Raw genomic sequence first — 21,492 nt, 5'->3', positions numbered from 1 at the left:
TAAATACTAGGGGCCTCCCTGGTGGCGCAGTGGTTGGGAGTCTGCCTGCCGGTGCAGGGGACACGGGTTCGTGCCCTGGTCTGGGAGGATCCCACGTGCCGCGGAGCGGCTGGGCCCGTGAGCCACAACTGCTGAGACTGCGCGTCTGGAGCCTGTGCTCCGCAATGAGAGGCCGCGATAGTGAGAGGCCGGCGCACTGTGGCCCCCGCTTGCCGCAACTAGAGAAAGCCCTCGCACAGAAACAAAGACCCAACACAGCCAAAAATAAATTAATTAAAAAAAATGTAATTGATGAGTGAAGTCAGAGTATTTAAAAAAAATAAAATAAAAATAAATCCTAAATCAGCAGGTTTCTTTTAGGAATTTGGAGCCCATATTTTAATAGGCCATGACATTTCTAAAAATTAATACATGTATATTTCTTAGTATTTATGTAGTACCTTTTGTTTACAAATTGCTTTGCAATCAGTAAAACAGCAACATTTTAAGAAAGCAACCAGCAGTCTTCTTATATTAAAATTTACAGCAGGAAAATGCAGGGAAAGCATTAGACCATTTTTCTCAAGGCTCCATTAATTCTATTAACAGGCTGCCAAGAAAAGCCAGGCACATTTGCCCTTTCAAAGGTTCAAAATTAAAAATAAACCTCTTGGCTTAAAGTATGTCAAGTCAATGCCGTTTGATAACACAGTCTTTACAAAGTGTCTGATTTTATAAAGATCAGTAACTTCAAATGAACAATCTCACAACAGTAACAGGGACTATTATTGTTTTCCAATAGAGCAGATGATGACAGCACACCTATTAAAGAGATCTCGGTACACATTCCAATCTATTTACAGCAACTATGGAGGTGCAATAAAAAGGAAACGGAAAAAAAAAAAAAAGGAAACGGAAAGGATCTGGAGTCAGGAAATTTACAGTCCAGGCCTGGCTCCACCAGCACTAGCTGTTCTCAAGACTTGAGGCACTGCACAGGAAAATGATATGGAACCCATAAACTGCTACATGTATAGTATTTTTTAGATGACCTCTAAGGTCCCTTCCAACTCTGAAATGTTTTCATATCCAAAATCCAAACTGGAAAGCTCAAATAAACAAACTGGTGGCGGGGGGCAGGGTTGGTGGGGGGGGGGTTGGCGCTGGATAATGATAATCATCCTAATACTGACACAGCAGCAGGACAAAGCCCGAAGAATATTATTAACCGAATGTATTCACTACCTTGTGGGGATGTCTACTCAATACCTACTCTGTAAAATTATCCTCCAGTCCCACAGAAGGGCCCATCCTCAGCAGACGTATTTGTACGGGGTGAACACACTCCTTTGGTCATGGCTGATGGATGAGTGTGTTCAACAACTTAGGCAAGCCTCTAAGATTCTCTCTTCTGGGAATATGGAATTGGGACTGAAAAACAGCCCCCAAGCATGTGGCTGGAACCAAAAGACATGTAAATTCAGGAGCTAGAGGGCAAACAGACGTCTTCTGCCCCATAAACAAAGAAGCAGAGAAAAACATACAGAGATAATAGGTTAATTTACATCTTTTACTGCTGGAGAACCAAATCTAATCAAATTCCCTACTGACAATCAATTGTATAAGCTTTATATACGAAGAACCACACATTAAGTTATTAAGCCCTACATAAAACTGTTGACTGAATGATCACTAGTTAAAATCCATGTGAGATAATTCAAAAAGATCCTTTTGAAGAGGATGTTTAATGAGTAGAATCATTAAGAAATGCTTTCATAGCCAAAATTTAAAAGCCTGAAAATAGCAAGTGTTTGGAGTAGAAGGGGAACAATTCACATACATGGCTGGTAAGAGTGCAAAACGGTATAACCACTTAGGAAAACAATTTGACAGTTTCTTATCAAATTAAACATATACTGCCCATGCAACCCAGCAAATTCCCTCCCTAGGTATTTACCCCCCCCTAAAATGAAAGCACACATCCACAAAAAGATCTGTACAAGAATGTTCACAGCAGTTTTATTAATAACAGCCCCAAACTGAAAATAATCCATATGCTCATCTCAGGGGAACAGGTAAGGGTGAAATACTTCTTAACAGTAAAAATGAAAGAACTACTAATACTGCAATAACATGGATTAATCTCAAAAACACTACATTGAACAAAAAAAGCCAGATACAAAACAGTACAGGGCTTCCCTGGTGGCGCAGTGGTTAAGAATCCACCTGCCAATGCAGGGAATATGGGTTCGAGCCCTGGTTGGGGAAGATCCCACATGCCGCGGAGCAACTAAGCCCGTGTGCCACAACTACTGAGCCTGTGCTCTAGCGCCCACAAGCCACAACTACTGAAGCCTGTGCGCCTAGAGCCCATGCTCCGCAACAAGAGAAGCCACTGCAATGAGAAGCCCACGCACCACAACGAAGAGTAGCCCCAGCTTTCCACAACTAGAGAAAAACTTGCTCGCAGCAACAAAGACCCAACGCAGTAAAAAATAAATAAAATAAAATAAATTAATTAAAAAAAAGAGTACATACTGTATTACTCCATTAATAGGAAGTTCTCAAACGGGCAAAATTAAGCTATGGTAATAGAAGTCAGATCAATGACTGACTGATGGAAGAGGGGATTGACTATAAAAAGGCCAAGTGTGACATATCACAACTTACAGGATGAAGCTAAAGCACTGCTTATAAGGGAAATTTACAGTTGTAAATATCTAAATTAAAAGAGAAGACCTCAAATCAATAACCTAGCCTTCCACCGTAAGAAACTAGAAAAAGAAGGGCAAACCAAACCAAAGAAACCAGAAGGAAGTAATAAAAATTAGCACAGAAATAAATGAAATAGAGAAGAGGAAAGCAATAGAGAAAAACCAAGGAAACCAAAGTTTTTTCTTTGAAAAGATCAACAGTGGACTTCTCTGGCAATCCAGGTGTTAAGAATCCACGCTTCCAGTGCGGGGGCGTAGGTTCGATTCCTGGTCGGGGAACTAAGATCCCACATGCCGTGACAAATAAGAACAATAAAATTTGGTTAGAACCCAGGGAATTGACCTTTAAAAAAAAAAACCACACAATTTATGGGAATTCCCTGGCGGTCCAGTGGTTAAGACCCCACGCTTCCACTGCAGGGGACGCAGGTTTGATCCCTGGTCAGGGAACTAAGATCCCACATGCTGGCACAGCCAAAAAAAAAAAAAAAAAAAAAAAATCAACAAAATTGATAAACTTTTAGCTATACTGCCAAAGAAAAAAGATGACTCAAATTACTAAAATCAGGAATAAAAGGGGGGACCATCACTACTGACCTTAAAGAAATAACAGTGACTAAAAAGGAATACTATGTACAATTTTATGCCAACAAATTAGATAACCTACACAAAATGGACAAATTCCTAGAAAGATACAGACTCTACCAAAAGTGACCAAAGGAGAAATAGAAAATCTGAATAAACCTGTAACAAGAGACTGAATTAGCAATCAAAAAAAGTAAAGTCTAAGACCAGATAATTTCACCAGCAAAAGTTAAAGAAGAATTAAAGTGAATCCCTCACGAACTCTCCCAAAGAAACAGAAAAGGAGGGAATACTTCCCAACTCATTCTATGAGGCCAGTATTATCCTAAGACCAAAACCAGACAAAAACATAACAAGAAAAGACAACTACAGGACTTCCCTGGTGGCGCAGTGGTTAAGAAACCGCCTGCCAATGCAGGAGACACTGGTTCGAGCCCTGGTCCGGGAACATCCCACATGCCGCAGAGCAACTAAGCCCGTGTGCCACAACTACTGAGCCTCCCCGCTCTAGAGCCTGCAAGCCACAACTACTGAAGCTCACGCGTCTATAGCCCATGCTCTGCCACAAGAGAAGCCACTGCAATGAGAAGCCCGTGCACCACAACAAAGAGTAGCCCCCGCTCGCTGCAACTAGAGAAAGCCCGCACACAGCAATGAAGACCCAATGCAGCCAAAATTAAAAATAAATTAATTTAAGAGAAAGAAAAGACAGCTTACACACCAATAGCCCTTATGAATACAGAAAGAAACTCTTCAACAAAATACTAGCGCATCAAATCCAGTGATATATAAAAAGCATTATATACCAAAGCCAAGTGGGATTTATGTCAGGGACACAGGATGGCTCTACAATCAATATAACACATCCTATTAAAAGAATAAAGAACAAAAACCGTACAGTCAATAGACGCAGAAACAGTAGCTGACAGAATCCAAAACTCTTTCATGATAAAAAAAACACTCAACACAATACTGATATTGATGATATACTGATATGGCCTCATACTGATAAAGGCCAGCTATGGAAAACCCACAGTTAACATCATATTTACTGGTGAAAGACTAGATGCTTTCCCCTAATGTCAGGAACAAGACAAGGGTGTCTACTCTTGCCACTTCTATTCAACTGTACTGGAGGTTCTAGCCAGGGCAGTTAAGCAAGAAAAAGAAATATAAGGCATCCAGATTGAAAAGAAAGAAATAAAACTATCTCTGTTCACAGACAACATGATCCTGTATATAGAAAATCCTAAGAAATCACAAACTATTACAACTAGTAAATGAGTTCAGCAAAGTTGCAGGATACAAGATCAATATACAAAAAATCAGTCATATTTCTATACACTTGCAATGAACAATCCAAAAATGAAATTAAGAAAACAATTCCATTTGCAATAGCACCAAAAATAATGAAATACTTAGGAATTAATTTAATAAAAGAAATGCAAGACTTGTACATTGAAAACTAGAAAACCTATCTGAAACACATTAAAGACCTAAATAAATGGAAAGACTCGATTTTCATGGACTGGAAGACTTAACAATGTTAAGATGGCAATATTCCCCAAACTGATCCACAGATCTGATACAGTCCCATCAAAATCCCAGCAGGCATTTTTGCATAAATTGACAATCTGATTTTAAAATAAACAAAATGTGAGATATATCCCTACAATGGAATATTCAGCAATAAAAAGGAATGAAGTACTAATACATACTACAACACGAAAGAATCTTGAAAACAACATGCTAAATGAAATAAGCCAGACACAAAAGGTCACATATGACTCCATTTATATGAAATGTACAAAAATACACAAATCTAGAGGCAGAAGGATTAGTGGTTGCCTAGATCTGGAAGGGATGAAGGGATTGAGGGAGGTTACAGCTAAAAGCGATAGGGTATCTTTGGGGAATAATGAAAATGTCCTAAAATTGATTGTAGTGAAGTTTGCAAACTCTGCAAATAAACTACCAGCCATTAAATTGCACACTTTAGATGGGTGAATTGCAGAGTACATGAGTTACATCTCAATAAAGCTGTTAGATAAAAGATACAGAACCAGTCTGAGTCTCCTTCTACCCAACCCTCCCCCCTTTTTTGACCACTAAAAAAGGATATAGTGTTATCTTTTATGAGGAAAAACTAGAACACTGAGCCCTTTGGTTATCTTCCTTCTTTAAGCACTACTTTTAATCTCAATATCCAGAGTTCCCAGTTGAATACAAACCTCTGTAATTTTCTGTGCCTCTGAAGCAACTCTTTGCACTGTTGTAAAACAAATGTTGAATTCCTGAATGATGGAAGGATACAAACTGTTGAAGTCCAGAAGCAAAATGAACTTATCATAAAAACCTGCAAGAAAAAAGCCCCGTTACAAAAAGTCTTTTAAAAAAGTAGATTTGGCAAAACGCCATATTAGAAGTAACATATTATGAAACGATATACTATCCAGAGCTGTGAGGTACACAAAAGGAAAAAAGGAGTCAACTACCACTCTGTAAAAATGACTTGGATTAGAGTGAAGAGTCAGGTCACAAAAGAAAAGGAAAGAAGAGATACTGTCTCGCCTTGAAATCCCAGCAGTTGCCAAAGTATGCCATTATTATAGGCAAACACCTTCCCATATCAATTACTTTAGACAAGTACCATGTCCATTTCCAAAAAATGCTGTTAAATTCTCCTTCAAGAAAGCATTCCTTCCCACCTACCCTCCACACCCCCACTCCCCAAATGTTTCATGAGCTATACCAGTGAGTGGTTATACATTTTTTTTACAATCACACCTGCAGGGAATAAAAACAGGCAGCCCATTTACCTGTACACAAACTGCTAAGATGAGACAAGAGATGTACACATAAATGTCAGCAGTGGAACGATCCACCCTTTTCACTTGCAAAGGGTGAACAGAAAGCTACTATATTTCTCTAGGACATTTACAAAGAGTTATCTTCACCGTGAGAAGAAACTGAATAAAAATAAATGTCCACAATTAAGACAATAATAACAACAGCAAGCATATATTGATAGCTTACTCTGTGTCTGGTACTATTATTCCTTAAATCTCTGTGTGGTATTTTTCTTGCCATCATTTTAAAGAAGAGGAAACTGAGGCATACGCAGGCTACAACAGGCAGCCCAAGCACATAGCCAGAATTCAAGGCCAGATCTATCTAACACCAAAGGATGAGTGATCTGTCTCATTACAACTCACAATAAAATCACTTTTGTCAAAAATGTCTCCTACTCAAGAGTTCAAGTTACTTGATAAAATTGACATTCATTCCTGCACAACAATGTGAATACAGTTAACAGCACTACTCAACTACACCTAAAAATGATTAAGATGATTTAAAAAAATTTTTTTAATCTTTTCTAGCTCTGCTTACCACAAAACATCTTATTTGCCATTCATGATTACAGGAAGCAATTATTCTCTTGTTAAAGTTCAATTTGGTAGTTACTGCCTGTACTTTAACTTCGCTGTCCAATTGCACTGGCCCTCGCACGCTGGGCAGAGGCGGAGCCCAAGAGTAGATGGGAGAAGACAGAGGCGCTCCTACCACAGGACAAATAGATTGGCAAACTGCACAGAGCATATCCTCCAACCTACCCCCTTTTTGTACCACTCATGACCTAAGAATAGTGTTTATATCTTTAAATGGTCGAAAAAAATTTTTAAAGACTACTTCAATGATATGTGAAAATTATACAAAATTTAAATTTCTATGTCCATAAATAAAGCTTTCTTGGAATACAGCAAAAAAAAACCCACAAAAGATTCACATTAATTCGACGTTAGACTGGCAAACAAGATTTTCGCATGAACATGAGAAAATAAGGTCATTATGAAACCTATTCACTAACCTACAAAACACAACTCAGGTCTTCTCGTTTCTCAAGCCTGGCTCTGCATTAAGTTCCTTAGTATCAGGGGCAAACCGAGCCACTGCATTGCCTTACCAACTTTCGGGTCCAATACCAAGCCTCCAGAATAAGCTGCCTTCTTACGTCCTTTTTTGTATTTATTGGTATCTCCATCAATGTCTTCATCGTCATCTCCCTAATATCAAATGGAAAGATAACTTCACCAGCCAGCAACTAATGGACCAATTTAGAAGGTTTATGATCCCCCCCCCACCTTTGCAACTGCAGTACACAGTTCTATTTAACATTCTATCTAACATTACTTTTAGTTAGTGGTCCTACCTCTGAGGAAAGACAGTTATTGTAATATTTTCATAAATCCTAATGAATGCCAAGCATGGTAGTTACCGAAACAAACACTATATCTGAGTTGATAAGTATGCAAATTCTACTTTAAAATATTTTTGAATTCACAGAACTTCACATTTTAAAATCAATGGACAGGGCTTCCCTGGTGGTGCAGTGGTTAAGAATAGAATCCGCCTGCCGATGCAGGGGACACGGGTTCGAGCCCTGGTCCAGGAAGGTCCCACATGCCATGGAGCGATGAAGCCCATGCACCACAACTTCCAGGCCTGCACTCTAGAGCCCGTGAGCCACAAGTACAGAAGCCCACGCACCACAACTACTGAAGCTTGCACACCTAGAGAACGTGCTCTGCAATAATATAAGCCACCGCAATGAGAAGCCCATGTACCACAATGAAGAGTAGCTCCTGCTCACCGCAACTAGAGAAAGCCCGCGCGTAGCAACAAAGACCCAACGCAGCCAATAATAAACAAATAAATTAATTTTAAAAAATAAATAAATAAAATAAAATCAATGGACACTAAAAATTCAACTATTCATATTATGTAAAATTTGAGATTCTAAGAGTCCTCTTAAATTCATTACTCTAACATTCATGATGTAAAAGCACAAAATATTTTATATAGATATTATCATTATTCTCATTATTAATATGGACACCTTAAAATAAGTACATCCATATAGTGAAAATTCTTTCCCAAGTAGTTTACTAATAGCCAACATTCAATACCTCAGCAGATGTCAAACTCCTATAAGTTAATACTTCCTTTACTAATTTTGATAATGTGCATAAAACAAGCAAATATAAGAACCTGGGTCATTTTAACATTCGACTCCCATTCTGAACCAATTACTAGCAGTGCTGATAAAACAGTAGCTAAGTTTTACTTCCAATGCGATGGAGGCCACTTCAGAAACCTGACTGTAGTGACCTTAATCCTACTAGAATATAAAAATGAAACAATGCAACACAAAAATAAAGACTTATGGGTTCAAGGAAATAAATGGTTCAACTTGCATCTAAGCTTGGGTAGGGCTAACGAGGCAAAACGCTTTCCAGGTATGGTCACCTATCAGAGAGGCCTAATGCCTCCCTCAAAGAATTTCATATTTCACAAATAATTTTTATCTGTATAGAGAAACATAAAGAAGGAAATGACCACACAAAACAACAAAACAAATGTGACACAGTTTCTAGAGTATACAGGGAATTAATTATTTGGGGAGCAGATACTATCACAGCAAAGAAAACCCCAAAAAACAGCTATCTAGATAATAAGAGGGGGGGATAAGAAAAAGCAAAACACTATACAATTTTGGACCCACCGGTTTCTGCTGAGGCTTTCTGAAAAGCTGCTTGTCAGGCACAATGTAGTTGTTTTCATAAAATGCATGAAGCAACAAGAACTCGTTACGCTCGGATCGTCCACCCATCAGCGTCCTAGACTATTAAATAGAAGTTTTTAAAAAAAACTTGAGCTCAAAACCAGAATAAACAAAAGCAACTTCGAGTTGGCAGATTTAATCATAGCACCTCCTTCAAAAAATCACTCATCATAACAAGGGCTGCTTTAAAAAAAAAAGGTGCTAAATTATTTCTAGCAGTTTCTTTAAGCACTATGGTTAAAATGAGACAAAGAGCTTAAAATACTGACAACTTGCGCTATTTCTTTACTTCCAAATGGACCATTACACAAATCAGACACATCCAGATGTCAGAGATGGTCCTTATGTTCGTCCAAATTTCAACATACTGCACCTGGCTTTCCTCCCCTTCTCCCAAGCAGTTCTTCATTTTACAAAAGAAGCCCAGCTTTCAGAATACAAGTTACTTATTTTATAAGCATGCATTTAGACTCATTATCATATAACAATTACCCCCAGAAAACACTGGATCCAACAGGAAATGCTTTTTCCCCCTTTCTATGTTAAATTTACCATAATGTTCCCAGCGATGTTAGTGATCTGCAATGCTAATGGAAGAACATTTAGCTCACACATGATCTGCAAAATGAACCTGGCATCTTTCCAGGTGTGTTCCAACAGGTACAACAGATGAGAAGAGTCACTGTACAGAAAAGAAAGAATGAAACAGAATCAAGTAATTAAAAGAAACAATGATTATAATCATAACTTCATAAACCAGCACAAAAAATTTTTGGTATAAGTTAACTCGAGAGCAACGGCACCGCAGCTTTGGAAACAATTTAAAATAAGGTCAGTATGAAATTAGGAATTCATTCATACCATTGGTCCCAATCAATGCCCTTCTCTAAAACACACAAAAAAATCCCACAAAGATACAATCTGAAAACTCCCTAAATTCTTTCATTCATCCATCCATTAAATACGTATTACATACCCACTCCGTGCCAGGCATTGTTCTAGATGCTGGCTGTGACCAAAACAGACAAAAATTCCCGTCCTCATGGGGGAGACAGAATATAAATTAAAAATTTAATATGTGATATGTTATATAACACTAAGCATTAAGAAGAAAAACTAAGAAGCAAAGGGAATATTAAGTGTCAGGAGCAGAGACAAATTTTAGTTAGGGAACTGAGAAAGAGTTCACTGAGAACAAAAACCTGCAGGAGGTGAGAGAGCAATCCTTGTGGATGGGTTATCTCTGAGAGAACATTCCAGGCAGACAGAACAGCACATTCAAAGGCCCTGAGCTGAGCATAAATCTGGCAGTTCTAGTACCAAGAAGGAGACCAATGGCTGCAACAGAGAGAATGATGGAGAAGAGTAGAAGGACAGAGCTAACGGCAGAGAGACCCATTGTATAGGACCTTGTAAATCGAAATCAGTACTTTGGTTTCTACTCTGCATGAAACAGAAAGTCACTAGGAGACTGTAAGCAGAGTGCCATATCTAACTTTAGCACGGTGACTCTGGTTCCTGGGTTGAGAACAGACAGCAAGGAGTCAAGGGCAAAAGCAAGGAGACCAGTGAGGAGGCTAATATAAGAAAGACCCAGGGCTTCCCTGGTGGCGCAGGGGTTGGGAGTCTGCCTGCCGATGCAGGGGACACGGGTTTGTGCCCCGGTCCGGGAGGATCCCACATGCCGCGGAGCGGCTGGGCCCGTGAGCCATGGCCGCTGAGCCTGCACGTCCAGAGCCTGTGCTCTGCCATGGGAGAGGCCACAACAGTGAGAGGCCCACGTACCACAAAAAAAAAAGAAAGACCCAGTGACCCAGGAGAAAGAGTTTGGTGGCTTGGACCAGGGTGGGTCCAACGGAGGGGAAAAGAAGTGGTCAGATAAAGACATATTTTGAAGATGGAGCTGACAGGATTTCCCGATGCATGGAACATAAGATGTCAGAGAGAGGAATCATAGATGCCTCAGAGGTTCTGGGCTGAGGATGACTTTGGAGGTTTCCAGCGATACTGGAAAAATAAGAGGAACCTAGAGGAGGTCAGGAGCTCAGTTTTGGAACAAGCTGAGTTGGAGGTTAATGTCAGACATTAAGTAGAACAGGCAGGTGGAGATATGAGTCTGGAATTCAGGGAAGAGAGGTCTAAACTGAAGATATGCTGGCGGGAGGCATCAGCACCCATGTGGTATTGAAATTCCTGCGACTCAACGAGATCTACCAGGGAGGGAGCGCAGTCAGAAAGAGAAGCAGTCTGAGGACTTGGGAGGAACAGGCAGAAAAGAACGAGGAGTGGCCAGAGGGGTAGGAGAAATTTTAAGAAATCATCAAGCACAAAGTTTGTTACGCAAAATGAGTAAGTTCTGGAAATCTAATGTACAGCAACGTGGCTACAGTTAACAATAATGTATCGTATACTTGAAATCTCCTAAGAGGGGTAAATCTAAAGTGTCCTCACCACAAAAAAAAAAAAAAGAAAAGAAAAAAATAGTGATCGTGTGAGGTGATGAATAGGTTAATTAGCTTGATTGTGAGGATTATTTCACAATGTATATCAAACATCAAGTTGTACCTTAAATAAAATACACTTTTTATTTGTCAATTTGACCTCAACAAGGCTGGAAAAAAGAAATAATCAGCAATATCTCCAAATATTTGAATGACTTCTCAGATTTTATATTTCTAAAATATTTGCATTAATCTCTGAATTAATGAATTAAGGGCAGAAACCTAAATATCACATCAATTTCCAAACTGCTCTCAGGAAGCATCAAGATGGTGTTAAATGAGGGAGATATTATGATAAAATTAGAATAATTCAAAAAGCAAAATAATTCAAATTACTCAAGTAATGGAGATGGTGATTCTGACATGAAGACAATCTCCCCCTTCATAACACCACAGGCTCCTGTCTCTCCAGCCTAAGGATGATTCTGGTGTCTTGCTGTTGTTAATTTCAAGACAGACAAATTCTGAAGCATCCATGATCATACCTGTACATATTTCGTACATTTTCCATTGGGATTACAACCCTTTCAGTTTTCAGAATCTGTTGAACAAGTTCAGACAAATGGTAGCTTTTACAACGAATCAATTCCTTTGCTGAAATTTCCACATCACAGATCATTCGGCCACAGGTAGCATTTCTTTCACCAAATCCACTCCTGCCCTACAAGGGGAGGAAAAAAAGCAAATCCCATGGAAGAACAGATACTGAGAACATTTCATTCTAACTTGCTTTGAGGCTAGTCCCAAAATTACAATGATGAAACTCTCATTGTTCCATTCATGCATTCATTCAGCCATCAATCAAATATTTTTGAACACTGACTACGTATCTGACACTGTTCCAGGCACTCGGAATATAGGGATATAGTGGTGAGCAAAATAGAAAAGATTCCTGGTCTCAACTGAAATATACAATAAAAAAAAGAAATTATATAGTTTTAGGAGGTCATTAAGTACACGAAAAAGAGAAAATAGAACAGGGTGAGGGGAAAAAGGAATTTGGGGGGACTACATCTTAAATAGGGTGATCGTGTAGACCTCACTGAGAAGATGCCATATAAAGAACCCTGAAGGGGGTAAGGGGTTAGCAAAGCAAGTGCTTGGATGAAGTGTTTTTAACAACTCTATCGCCATAAAGATATGAATAGGAAAAGAAGCAAGAGCACTGGCTCCCAACTCCAAACTGTGGCAGCAGAATCCTCTGGAGAGCATTATAACGGTACAGAGTCCTAAGTTCTCTGATGAGGCAGCATGCCGTTCTACTGATAGCCTTTAACTAAAATAAGATTTCAAGCGCTGAGCACTGTCAGGTTTAGGAAATGAAGGTGCTTCATCCAAAACCACCCAACCTCCCTTCAGTGAAGCAAGCAGGTAGAATGAGAAGTGACAAGCTTTACAAGAGTCACACGGGGCCTGGATTCAAAATTTTAGTTCTTCCCTTTACTAGCTCTAAGATCTTGAACAAGTTCTGCCACCCCTGTGAGAATGTGCAATAAACCTGGAGCTACTGTGAGAGAGAACGAACACAGAAGGCATGCTGCCCGTTGTCTTCTCACATACTCAGTGTCTGCTCCCCTCCCCCAACCCCCGTTCCTCCTTCCAATCTCCTTCCTTAACGAGAACCCGCAACTCTGCTCTTAGGGATGCCCAAGTGGAGCTAACAAACATGTGCTGTCTCTAGATTCTAAGAGTTGATTTTTAAAACTACCAGTGGTTTTTTAAGGAACCTCCATACTGTTCTCCATAGTGGCTGTACCAATTCACATTCCCACCAGCAGTGCAAGAGGGTTCTCCACACCCTCTCCAGCATTTATTGTTTGTAGATTTTCTGATGATGGCCATTCTGACTGGTATGAGATGATATCTCATGGTAGTTTTGATTTGCATTTCTCTAATGATTGATCATGTTGAGCATTCTTTCATGTGTTTGTTGGCAATCTGTATATCCTCTTTGGAGAAATGTCTATTTAGGTCTTCTGCCCATTTCTGGATTGGGGTGTTTGTTTTTGTTATTGAGCTGCATGAGCTGCTTGTAAATTTTGGAGATTAATCCTTTGTCAGTTGCTTCATTTGCGAATATTTTCTCCCATTCTGAGGGTTGTCTTTTGGTCTTGTTTATGGTTTCCTTTGCTGTGCAAAAGCTTTGAAGTTTCATTAGGTCCCATTTGTTTATTTTTGTTTTTATTTCCATTTGTCTAGGAGGTGGGTCAAAAAGGATCTTGCTGTGGTTTATGTCATAGAGTGTTCTGCCTATGTTTCCTCTAAGAGTTTGATAGTTTCTGGTCTTACATTTAGGTCTTTAATCCATTTTGAGCTAATTTTTGTGTATGGTGTTAGGGAGTGATCTAATCTCATACTTTTACATGTAGCTGTCCAGTTTTCCCAGCACCACTTACTGAAGAGGCTGTCTTTTCTCCACTGTATATTCCTGCCTCCTTTATCAAAGATAAGGTGACCATATGTGCGTGGGTTTATCTCTGGGCTTTCTATCCTGTTCCATTGATCTATATTTCTGTTTTTGTGCCAGTACCATACTGACTTGATTACTGTAGGTTTGTAGTATAGTCTGAAGTCAGGGAGCCTGATTCCTCCAGCTCGTTTTTTTTTTTGGCGGTACGCGGGCCTCTCACTGTTGCGGCCTCTCCCGTTGCGGAGCACAGGCTCCAGACGCGCAGGCTCAGCGGCCACGGCTCACGGGCCCAGCCGCTCCGCGGCATGTGGGATCTTCCCCGACCAGGGCACAAACCCGTGTCCCCTTTATCGGCAGGCGGACTCTCAACCACTGCGCCACCAGGGAAGCCCCCTCCAGCTCCATTTTTCATTCTCAAGATTGCTTTGGCTATTCGGGGTCTTTTGTGTTTCCATACAAATTGTGAAATTTTTTGTTCTAGTTCTGTGAAAAATGCCAGTGGTAGTCTGATAGGGATTGTATTGAATCTGTAGATTGCTTTGAGTAGTAGAGTCATTTTCACAATGTTGATTCTTCCAATCCAAGAACATGGTATATCTCTCCATCTATTTGTATCAGGTTCCTTATAAAACTACAAATAGAACTACCATACGACCCAGCAATCCCACTACTGGGCATATACCCTGAGAAAACCATAATTCAAAAAGAGTCATGTACCAAAATGTTCACTGCAGCTCTATTTACAATAGCCAGGACATGGAAGTAACCGAAGTGTCCATCATTGGATGAATGGATAAAGAAGATGTGGCACATATATACAATGGACTATTACTCAGCCATAAAAAGAAATGAAACTGAGTTATTTGTAGTGAGGTGGATGGACCTAGAGTCTGTCATACAGAATGAAGTAACTCAGAAAGGGAAAAACAAATACCATATGCTAACATATATATATGGAACTTAAGAAAAAAAAAAAGGTCATGAAGAACCTAGGGGTAAGACGGGAATAAAGACACAGACCTACTAGAGAATGGACCTGAGGACACGGGGAGGGGGAAGGGTAAGCTGGGACGAAGTGAGAGAGTGGCATGGACATACATACACTACCAAATGTAAAATAGATACCTAGTGAGAAGCAGTCGCATAGCACAGGGAGATCAACTCGGTGCTTTGTGACCACCTAGAGGGGTGGGATACGGAGGGTGGGAGGGAGGGGGACCTAAGAGGGAAGAGTTTTGGGAACATATGTATATGTATAACTGATTCACTTTGTCATAAAGCAGAAACGAACACACCATTGTAAAGCAATTATACTCCAATAAAGATGTTAAAAAAAAAAACTACCAGTGGTTTTTACCAATAAAATGCTGAATTCAAAGGAAAAGGTGTTTAGTGCCGAAGTTAAAATACCCTATCATAAGGCAACAGATTCCTAGTCAAAGAAGCACAGGGTACTCCCTGGTAGGTACTTCATATAAAGAAACCAAATAGAGAAGTTAAGATTTTGAAAATTATTATTACCCCAAGCTTTGGCATGTTGGATCGCTTCAGCCGACCTATCTTGGACCAGTAAGGAACTTTGCACACATTAATTCTCTGAAGTAGCACTTCCAGTTCAAACCCATAAATATTATGACCCTAGTGAGAAAAAGAAGGCAGCCAATAACGTTATAAGAAACGCAAATTAGAGGATTTATCTTCATATGCATAGAATTTCTTTGCCCTTTCTTTTTCTGGTCTCTAATTGAAGGCCTCATGAGCTTACCTCCGATTGGGGTCCTTTCTTCTTCAGGAATTTATTCATCAGCAGCATTCATTAGCCTTGACATTAACAAGGCTGCTAAGCAGATTGCTGGAATAAACTTTATTTTATCCTAATTGATGCAAGGTTCATATGATGTCTTTTAATTTGCAACTCATGCTTCACAGTCTCATGCAAATTTTAATGTCCCATACTTTTTAGGTGATCAGTAAAAGCTGTATTCAAACAATTTCTTCTTACTTCCTTAAAAACCAAGAACCCAGCTATGTTGCGTGACAGTTTACATAGACATCTCTAGAAAACGGAGGAAGTGCACCTAGTTTCTTCCTAAAGAGCTGAGTTCAAACACTACTGATTTAGACTCTTAATCAATGTGCAACTAAATAAACATATATTATCACTCCATACTTCAAATAAGAACTTTGCTAAAAACATGGAAACAAAACTATCCCGAGTAAAAAAATCTCAAAAATATTACCAAATTTTCCATGTCTGTAATGATAATTCCCATCATGTGAATTATGTTTATTCTAGTAAGTTAAACTAGATGAAGTTTAAAATAAATTAATAAACATATTTGTCACTAATTTTAATTAAAAATATATACCACTATATATTTATGGCAAGTTTGTCTATTAAACTAAGAGACCCAAAGGACATGAGGAAGTCTCATTTCCAAATTATCATGTCTGGGATTAGGGACTCAAACCCATGTCAGGATTCTCTCTTATTTCAGTTTGGATTTCTCACAAAGTCTTGGCTCTTACACCCTAGAGCAGGCCAGCTACCCTAGACTCCAAGATATCTCCTTGGGGTCCAAGAGAGAGACTACTAGTGGAGATTGGGTGAGGGCCTGGTGCTGAGCCAGAGCACCACAGGAGGGCACTGCGGACAGAATCTTCCCAGCACTTTCAAGATGGCTCCTGAAATACCATAAGGGAAGCAGGTGCAGAGACACTGGTAACAACCTACAGGCTCTCAGTACTTTGGCTACACCATCTTCCAGAGAGGTGTCCAAGAGCAAAAACGAACACAGAAATATACGGCAAACATTTTTCACAAGGCTTCAATGTAACCAAATTACTGATATTACACTTAAAATACAGGCATTTATATGCTACTTCCCTCCAAAAAACCCAAAAGCATAAAATAATTTGATTGGTCCATTAACCCAGAAAAAAGACAAAAGGAAGAACTCCTTGATAGGAGTCTACAAACTAAGGAAGGCTGGAGGAAACACAAAGCAAAATGTTGTTTTAGGACTCTTCGGAACTGTGGCAAAGACAACTCAATGAATTATTACCTCTTACTATTTAGTAGGAGCATACTCAGTCATCAAGAGAAAAAAAGACTCCTAGCCACGAGCTCTCAAAGGAATATGCCAGAGATCCACTGAGCTCATAAAATTAAAATACTTACACTTTGGGGATACGCACCAAACCAAGGGAATTCACTCCTGTGACATTATACTGCTGGGCCACTAAGCCAAAATTCTGGAGCTATTAACAGTTGACATGAGTTGACTTATTTCTGGGCTGCTCTCTAACTATAAATAACAGGAGTATCCTAAACTTCAACAGTAATTCGTGAGTTGCTTTTAGAGGGGAAGAAAAAGTATCTTGTAGTAGGTTGGGGTTTTTTCTCCTTTCTGTTAGGAGAAAGTATAGCAATTCCCACCAGTCCACAGGGTTATTTCACTCTGAAAAGATTCTCCACTGCTCAAAAAGTACCAATCAAGTCACACTGAAAAGAACTTACGGAATGAAGAGCTTCCCCACAACATGGTCAAACATCTACTCACCACAATGATATCAGGATCAATTTTGTGAATTTTTGCAAGGAAAAAACCTAGCAGTGTTCTTTCTGTTGCAGCAACCTCAACCTTCACATTCTGTTAGACAAAAACATACCAGTCACTTATCTTTACTCTCAACTACTATACCTTGGCTCCTTGTTCAAGCAGGATAAGATTTCTTAGGGTTAAGAGAAACGATCCATTTCAAAATTAAATGCAGCAATGAAATTCCTGATTCTAGATTTCACAGTAATAGTTGCACAAAATCTCTGAGGAGCTCATTCAAGTAATAAACATGTGAATGAAGCAAAATTTTAAGTGCTGAGCACTATCGAGTGCAGAAACGTCCCTCCACAGGGACACGCTTGTGTATCTGGACACATTTTATACCATCTGAATCAGAGTACCTATCAAAAACATTACTTACTTTCCTATATAATCCCTGGTAGACTTTGTTGTTTATGTATTTACCACATAAAGAGATCCCAAGGACTGTATAAACTAATCCCAAATAGTAGTGTAAAAACCCATAAATAAGAAACTAGACTAAAAACAAACATACATGTAAGAATTAAGTTACGTGTCTTAAATAAAACCTATCTACACACAAAAGGCTTCCACTTGGATTACTCAATATAAATCAGATATTCAAAAGATCCACTCTTATTAAGACTCTTAAAATGAAGTTGATAGCTATGTTTTCTACAACTAGCTCAGGTTTAAAAAATATCAGTTTGACTCTAATGGAATTTTCCAAGGTCATTTTACTTACTAATTCAGGGCACTTCACAAATAATAGCCTGATCCAATAGTACCCCCAGACTACTGGACTTCTCAAACCAATTTAAAGTAAGTGGAACCTGATAAGTTGCTAACTTTTAATTTTGGCAAGTGAAGACTTTAAAAAAAATTTTTTAAACCTACACATTTACCAACCCAGGCATTTCATAAAAGAAAAAACATACTCTCCAAAAATAAAATTCTTCATATTGAATACGTTTATTTTTATGAAAAACTCACATTATACTACCCCCCCATTTTTATTAAGGACTCGTGAAAACTTCTTCATGGAGTATACTGGGAGTTTAGAGATCACTGATCAATTATAGCCAGCCCACACCAACCCTCCCAATATATGTCACCTTTAATATCCACAGCGTTCTCAACTTCTCTTGACTTCCTTCAAGTTAGCGGGGTGGGGGTGGGGTGGGCTTTACCCAACACTTTCCCAAAACACTAATCATGTGATCATGCAATTTTGGAAAAGCTTCCAGTTAAGTTATCTGAAGGAGGGTTTGAGACCACCCATCTATTAATAAAGTGTCAAATCCCATTATTTCCAGGAAGTGAAACATTTAAACATTGTTAAATAACGCTTCTAGTTTTAAACTTCTAATACATTTTTAATGGGTTAATGCCATAGTCCAATCTAACAAGAATAGATCTAATAAATTAACATATAAAATAGTGTATTTCTACTAATCCATAGCATTCTCCTTTTCTCTTTTTAAACAAATACATATTTCATATTTAAAAGGAATAAACAGTGAGTTCTTTACCTTTTCCTTAATGCCTTCTTTAAAATCATATGGAAAAATACAATCCTTTGGTTTAGACACAACTGTAAAAAGGAAAAAAATAAAGATTCCAACACCCATCTTAGTCCAATTTCAAGTACACATACACTGCAAGTTTCTGAATGGAAATCATCTTAAATATAAATAAATTCCCCTTGATCTCTAAATAGTTGCCAAAACAAACTACATATCCTAAAATTCATATGGAACCACAAAAGACCCTGAATAGCCAGGGCAATCTTGAAAAAGAAGAACAAAGCAGGAGGCATCATACTCCCTGATTTCAAACTACATTACAAAGCTACAGTAATCAAAACAGTATGATGTTGGCATAAAAACAGACATACAGAGAGCCCAGAAATAAACCCATACATAACATGGTCGATTAATTTATGACAAAGGAACCAAGAATATACAATGGAGAAAGGAGAGTCTCTCCAAAAAATGATGTTGGGAAAACTGGACAACCACACGCAAAAGAATAAAACTGGACCACTATCTTACACCATACACAAAAAAGTAACTCAAAATGGATTAAAAACTTGAACATACTGGTGGCGCAGTGGTTAAGAATATGCCTGCCAATGCAGGGGACACGGGTTCAAGCCCTGGTCCAGGAAGATCCCACATGCCGCAGAGCAACTAAGCCCATGTTCCACAACTACTGAGCCTGTGCTCTAGAGTCCGTGAGCCACAACTACTGAGCCGACGTGCCACAACTACTGAAGCCCACACGCCTAGAGCCCATGCTCCGCAACAAGAGAAGCCACCGCAATGAGAAGTCCGTGCACTGCAACAAAGAGTAGCCCCCGCTCACCGCAACTAGAGAAAGCCCGCACGCAGCAATGAAGACCCAACACAGCCAACAGTAAATAAATAAAAATAAATTTATTTTAAAAAAAACAAACCTGAACATAAGATCAGAAACCATAAAACTCCTGGAAGAGGGCCTTCCCAGTGGTCCAGTGGTTAAGACTCCATGCTCTCAATGCAGGGGGCACGGGTCCAATCCCTGGTCAGGAACTAAGATCCCGCATGCCATATGGCACGCCCCCCGCTCCCCTCAAAAAAGAAAAACAACTCCTAAAAGAAGACATAGACAGTAAGCTCCTTGACAGCAGTCGTGGCAATGACTTTTTGGATTTGACGCCAAAACCAAAGGCATCAAAAGCAAAAATAAACAAGTGGGACTACACCAAAGTATAAAGTTCTGCACAGCAAAGGAAACCATCAACAAAATGAAAAGGCAACCTACTGAATGGGAGAAAATATTTGTAGATCATATATCTGATAAAGCATTAATATCCAACATATATATATTTTTAAATTCATACAATGAAAACAAACAACCTGATTAAAAAATGGGCAGGGGAGCTGAATAGACATTTTTCTAAAGACATACAGAAGGCCACCAGGTACAGGAAAGGGTACTGAACATCACAAATCATCAGAGAAATGCAAAACCACAATGAGATATTACCCACACCTGCTAGAATGGTTATTATCAAAAAGAGAAGAGATAAAAAGTGTTGGTTGGAGAGGATGGAGAGAAAAGGGAAACCTTGAGCACAATTGGTGAGAATGTAAACTGGTACAGTCATGGAATTTCCTCAAAAACTTGAAAATAGAACCATATAATCCAGCAATTCCACTTCTGGGTATTTATCTGAAGAAAATGAAAACAGTAACTCGCCACTTGCGATAACACAGACGGATCCAGAGGGCATTATGCTAAGAGAAATAAGGCAGAGAAAGACAAATACAGTATGATCTCACTTACATGTGGAATAACAAAAACAGAAAAGAAAATGAAAAAAATGAGCTCACAGATACAGAGAACAGACGGTGATTGTGGGGGCAGTGCACGAAATGGGTGAAGGGGGTAAAAAGGTACAAACTTCTAGTTATAAAATAAATAAGCCTTGGGTATGTAATGTACAGCATGGTGACTACAGTTAATAACCCCGTATTGCATATTTGAAAGTTGCTAAGAGAGAAAATCTTAAAACTTCTCGTCACAAGAAAAGAGAAGTTTGTAACTATGGTGATGGATGTTAACTAGACTTATTGTGGTGATCATTTTGCTACATATACAAATATGGCATCATTATGTTGTATACCTGAAAGTCATACAATGTTACATGTCAATTATACCTCAATTTTTAAAGAGTTTAGAAGATTAAATCTGAAAAAAAAGAATACCCAAGTACAGAGCCCTAAGTCCCTACAACTGTTAAAACTGCTTTGATGAAACATTTGCTATCCATCTAAGTCAGAATGGAAGATATTTAAGTCCTTCCCAAAGGAAATGCCCACCACCACCAAAACCTCAACCAGCATACAGTGGGGGAACTCAGTCCAAACTTCTCAAAGCTAGGATAGTAAAGATGACCAAAGCTTCCCCCACTACACTCTCAACTCCCTGTCATTCACAACAGCTGTTCATACAGTGACATAGTCAGAGGAGGTAAATGTTGAAATGAGCTAATGACTCTCTCTTCCACATATTTTCCAAACTATTCTCAACATCACTTTGTTTTGTGTAT

The 21,492-nt window shown here is 39.0% G+C and overlaps 1 protein-coding gene and 1 non-coding gene across 3 annotated transcripts in view; both read right to left on the bottom strand.

The window, feature by feature from the left end:
• POLA1 (DNA polymerase alpha 1, catalytic subunit) overlaps nt 1-21,492 on the bottom strand; it is a 311,176-nt gene that overhangs the window by 239,562 nt on the left and 50,122 nt on the right. For both annotated transcript variants that reach the window (XM_029240606.1, XM_029240607.1), the window contains exons 17-24: nt 18,929-18,990; nt 17,376-17,465; nt 15,334-15,450; nt 11,888-12,063; nt 9,454-9,583; nt 8,842-8,961; nt 7,243-7,342; nt 5,510-5,634 (exon numbers count right to left, since the gene is read on the bottom strand). In XM_029240606.1, the coding sequence (XP_029096439.1) occupies nt 5,510-5,634; nt 7,243-7,342; nt 8,842-8,961; nt 9,454-9,583; nt 11,888-12,063; nt 15,334-15,450; nt 17,376-17,465; nt 18,929-18,990 (920 nt within the window). The remainder of the gene's footprint in view (nt 1-5,509; nt 5,635-7,242; nt 7,343-8,841; nt 8,962-9,453; nt 9,584-11,887; nt 12,064-15,333; nt 15,451-17,375; nt 17,466-18,928; nt 18,991-21,492) is intronic.
• On the bottom strand, nt 6,139-6,268 carry LOC114906659. The gene has a single exon (XR_003796476.1).

Source organism: Monodon monoceros, unplaced genomic scaffold, assembly GCF_005190385.1.
Source record: "Monodon monoceros isolate NGI ecotype Baffin Bay Population unplaced genomic scaffold, NGI_Narwhal_1 Super_Scaffold_22, whole genome shotgun sequence".
Lineage (NCBI taxonomy): Eukaryota > Metazoa > Chordata > Mammalia > Artiodactyla > Monodontidae > Monodon > Monodon monoceros.
The sequence above is the reverse complement of the archived record's forward strand: the minus strand, read 5'-3'. Positions and strand labels throughout refer to the sequence as shown.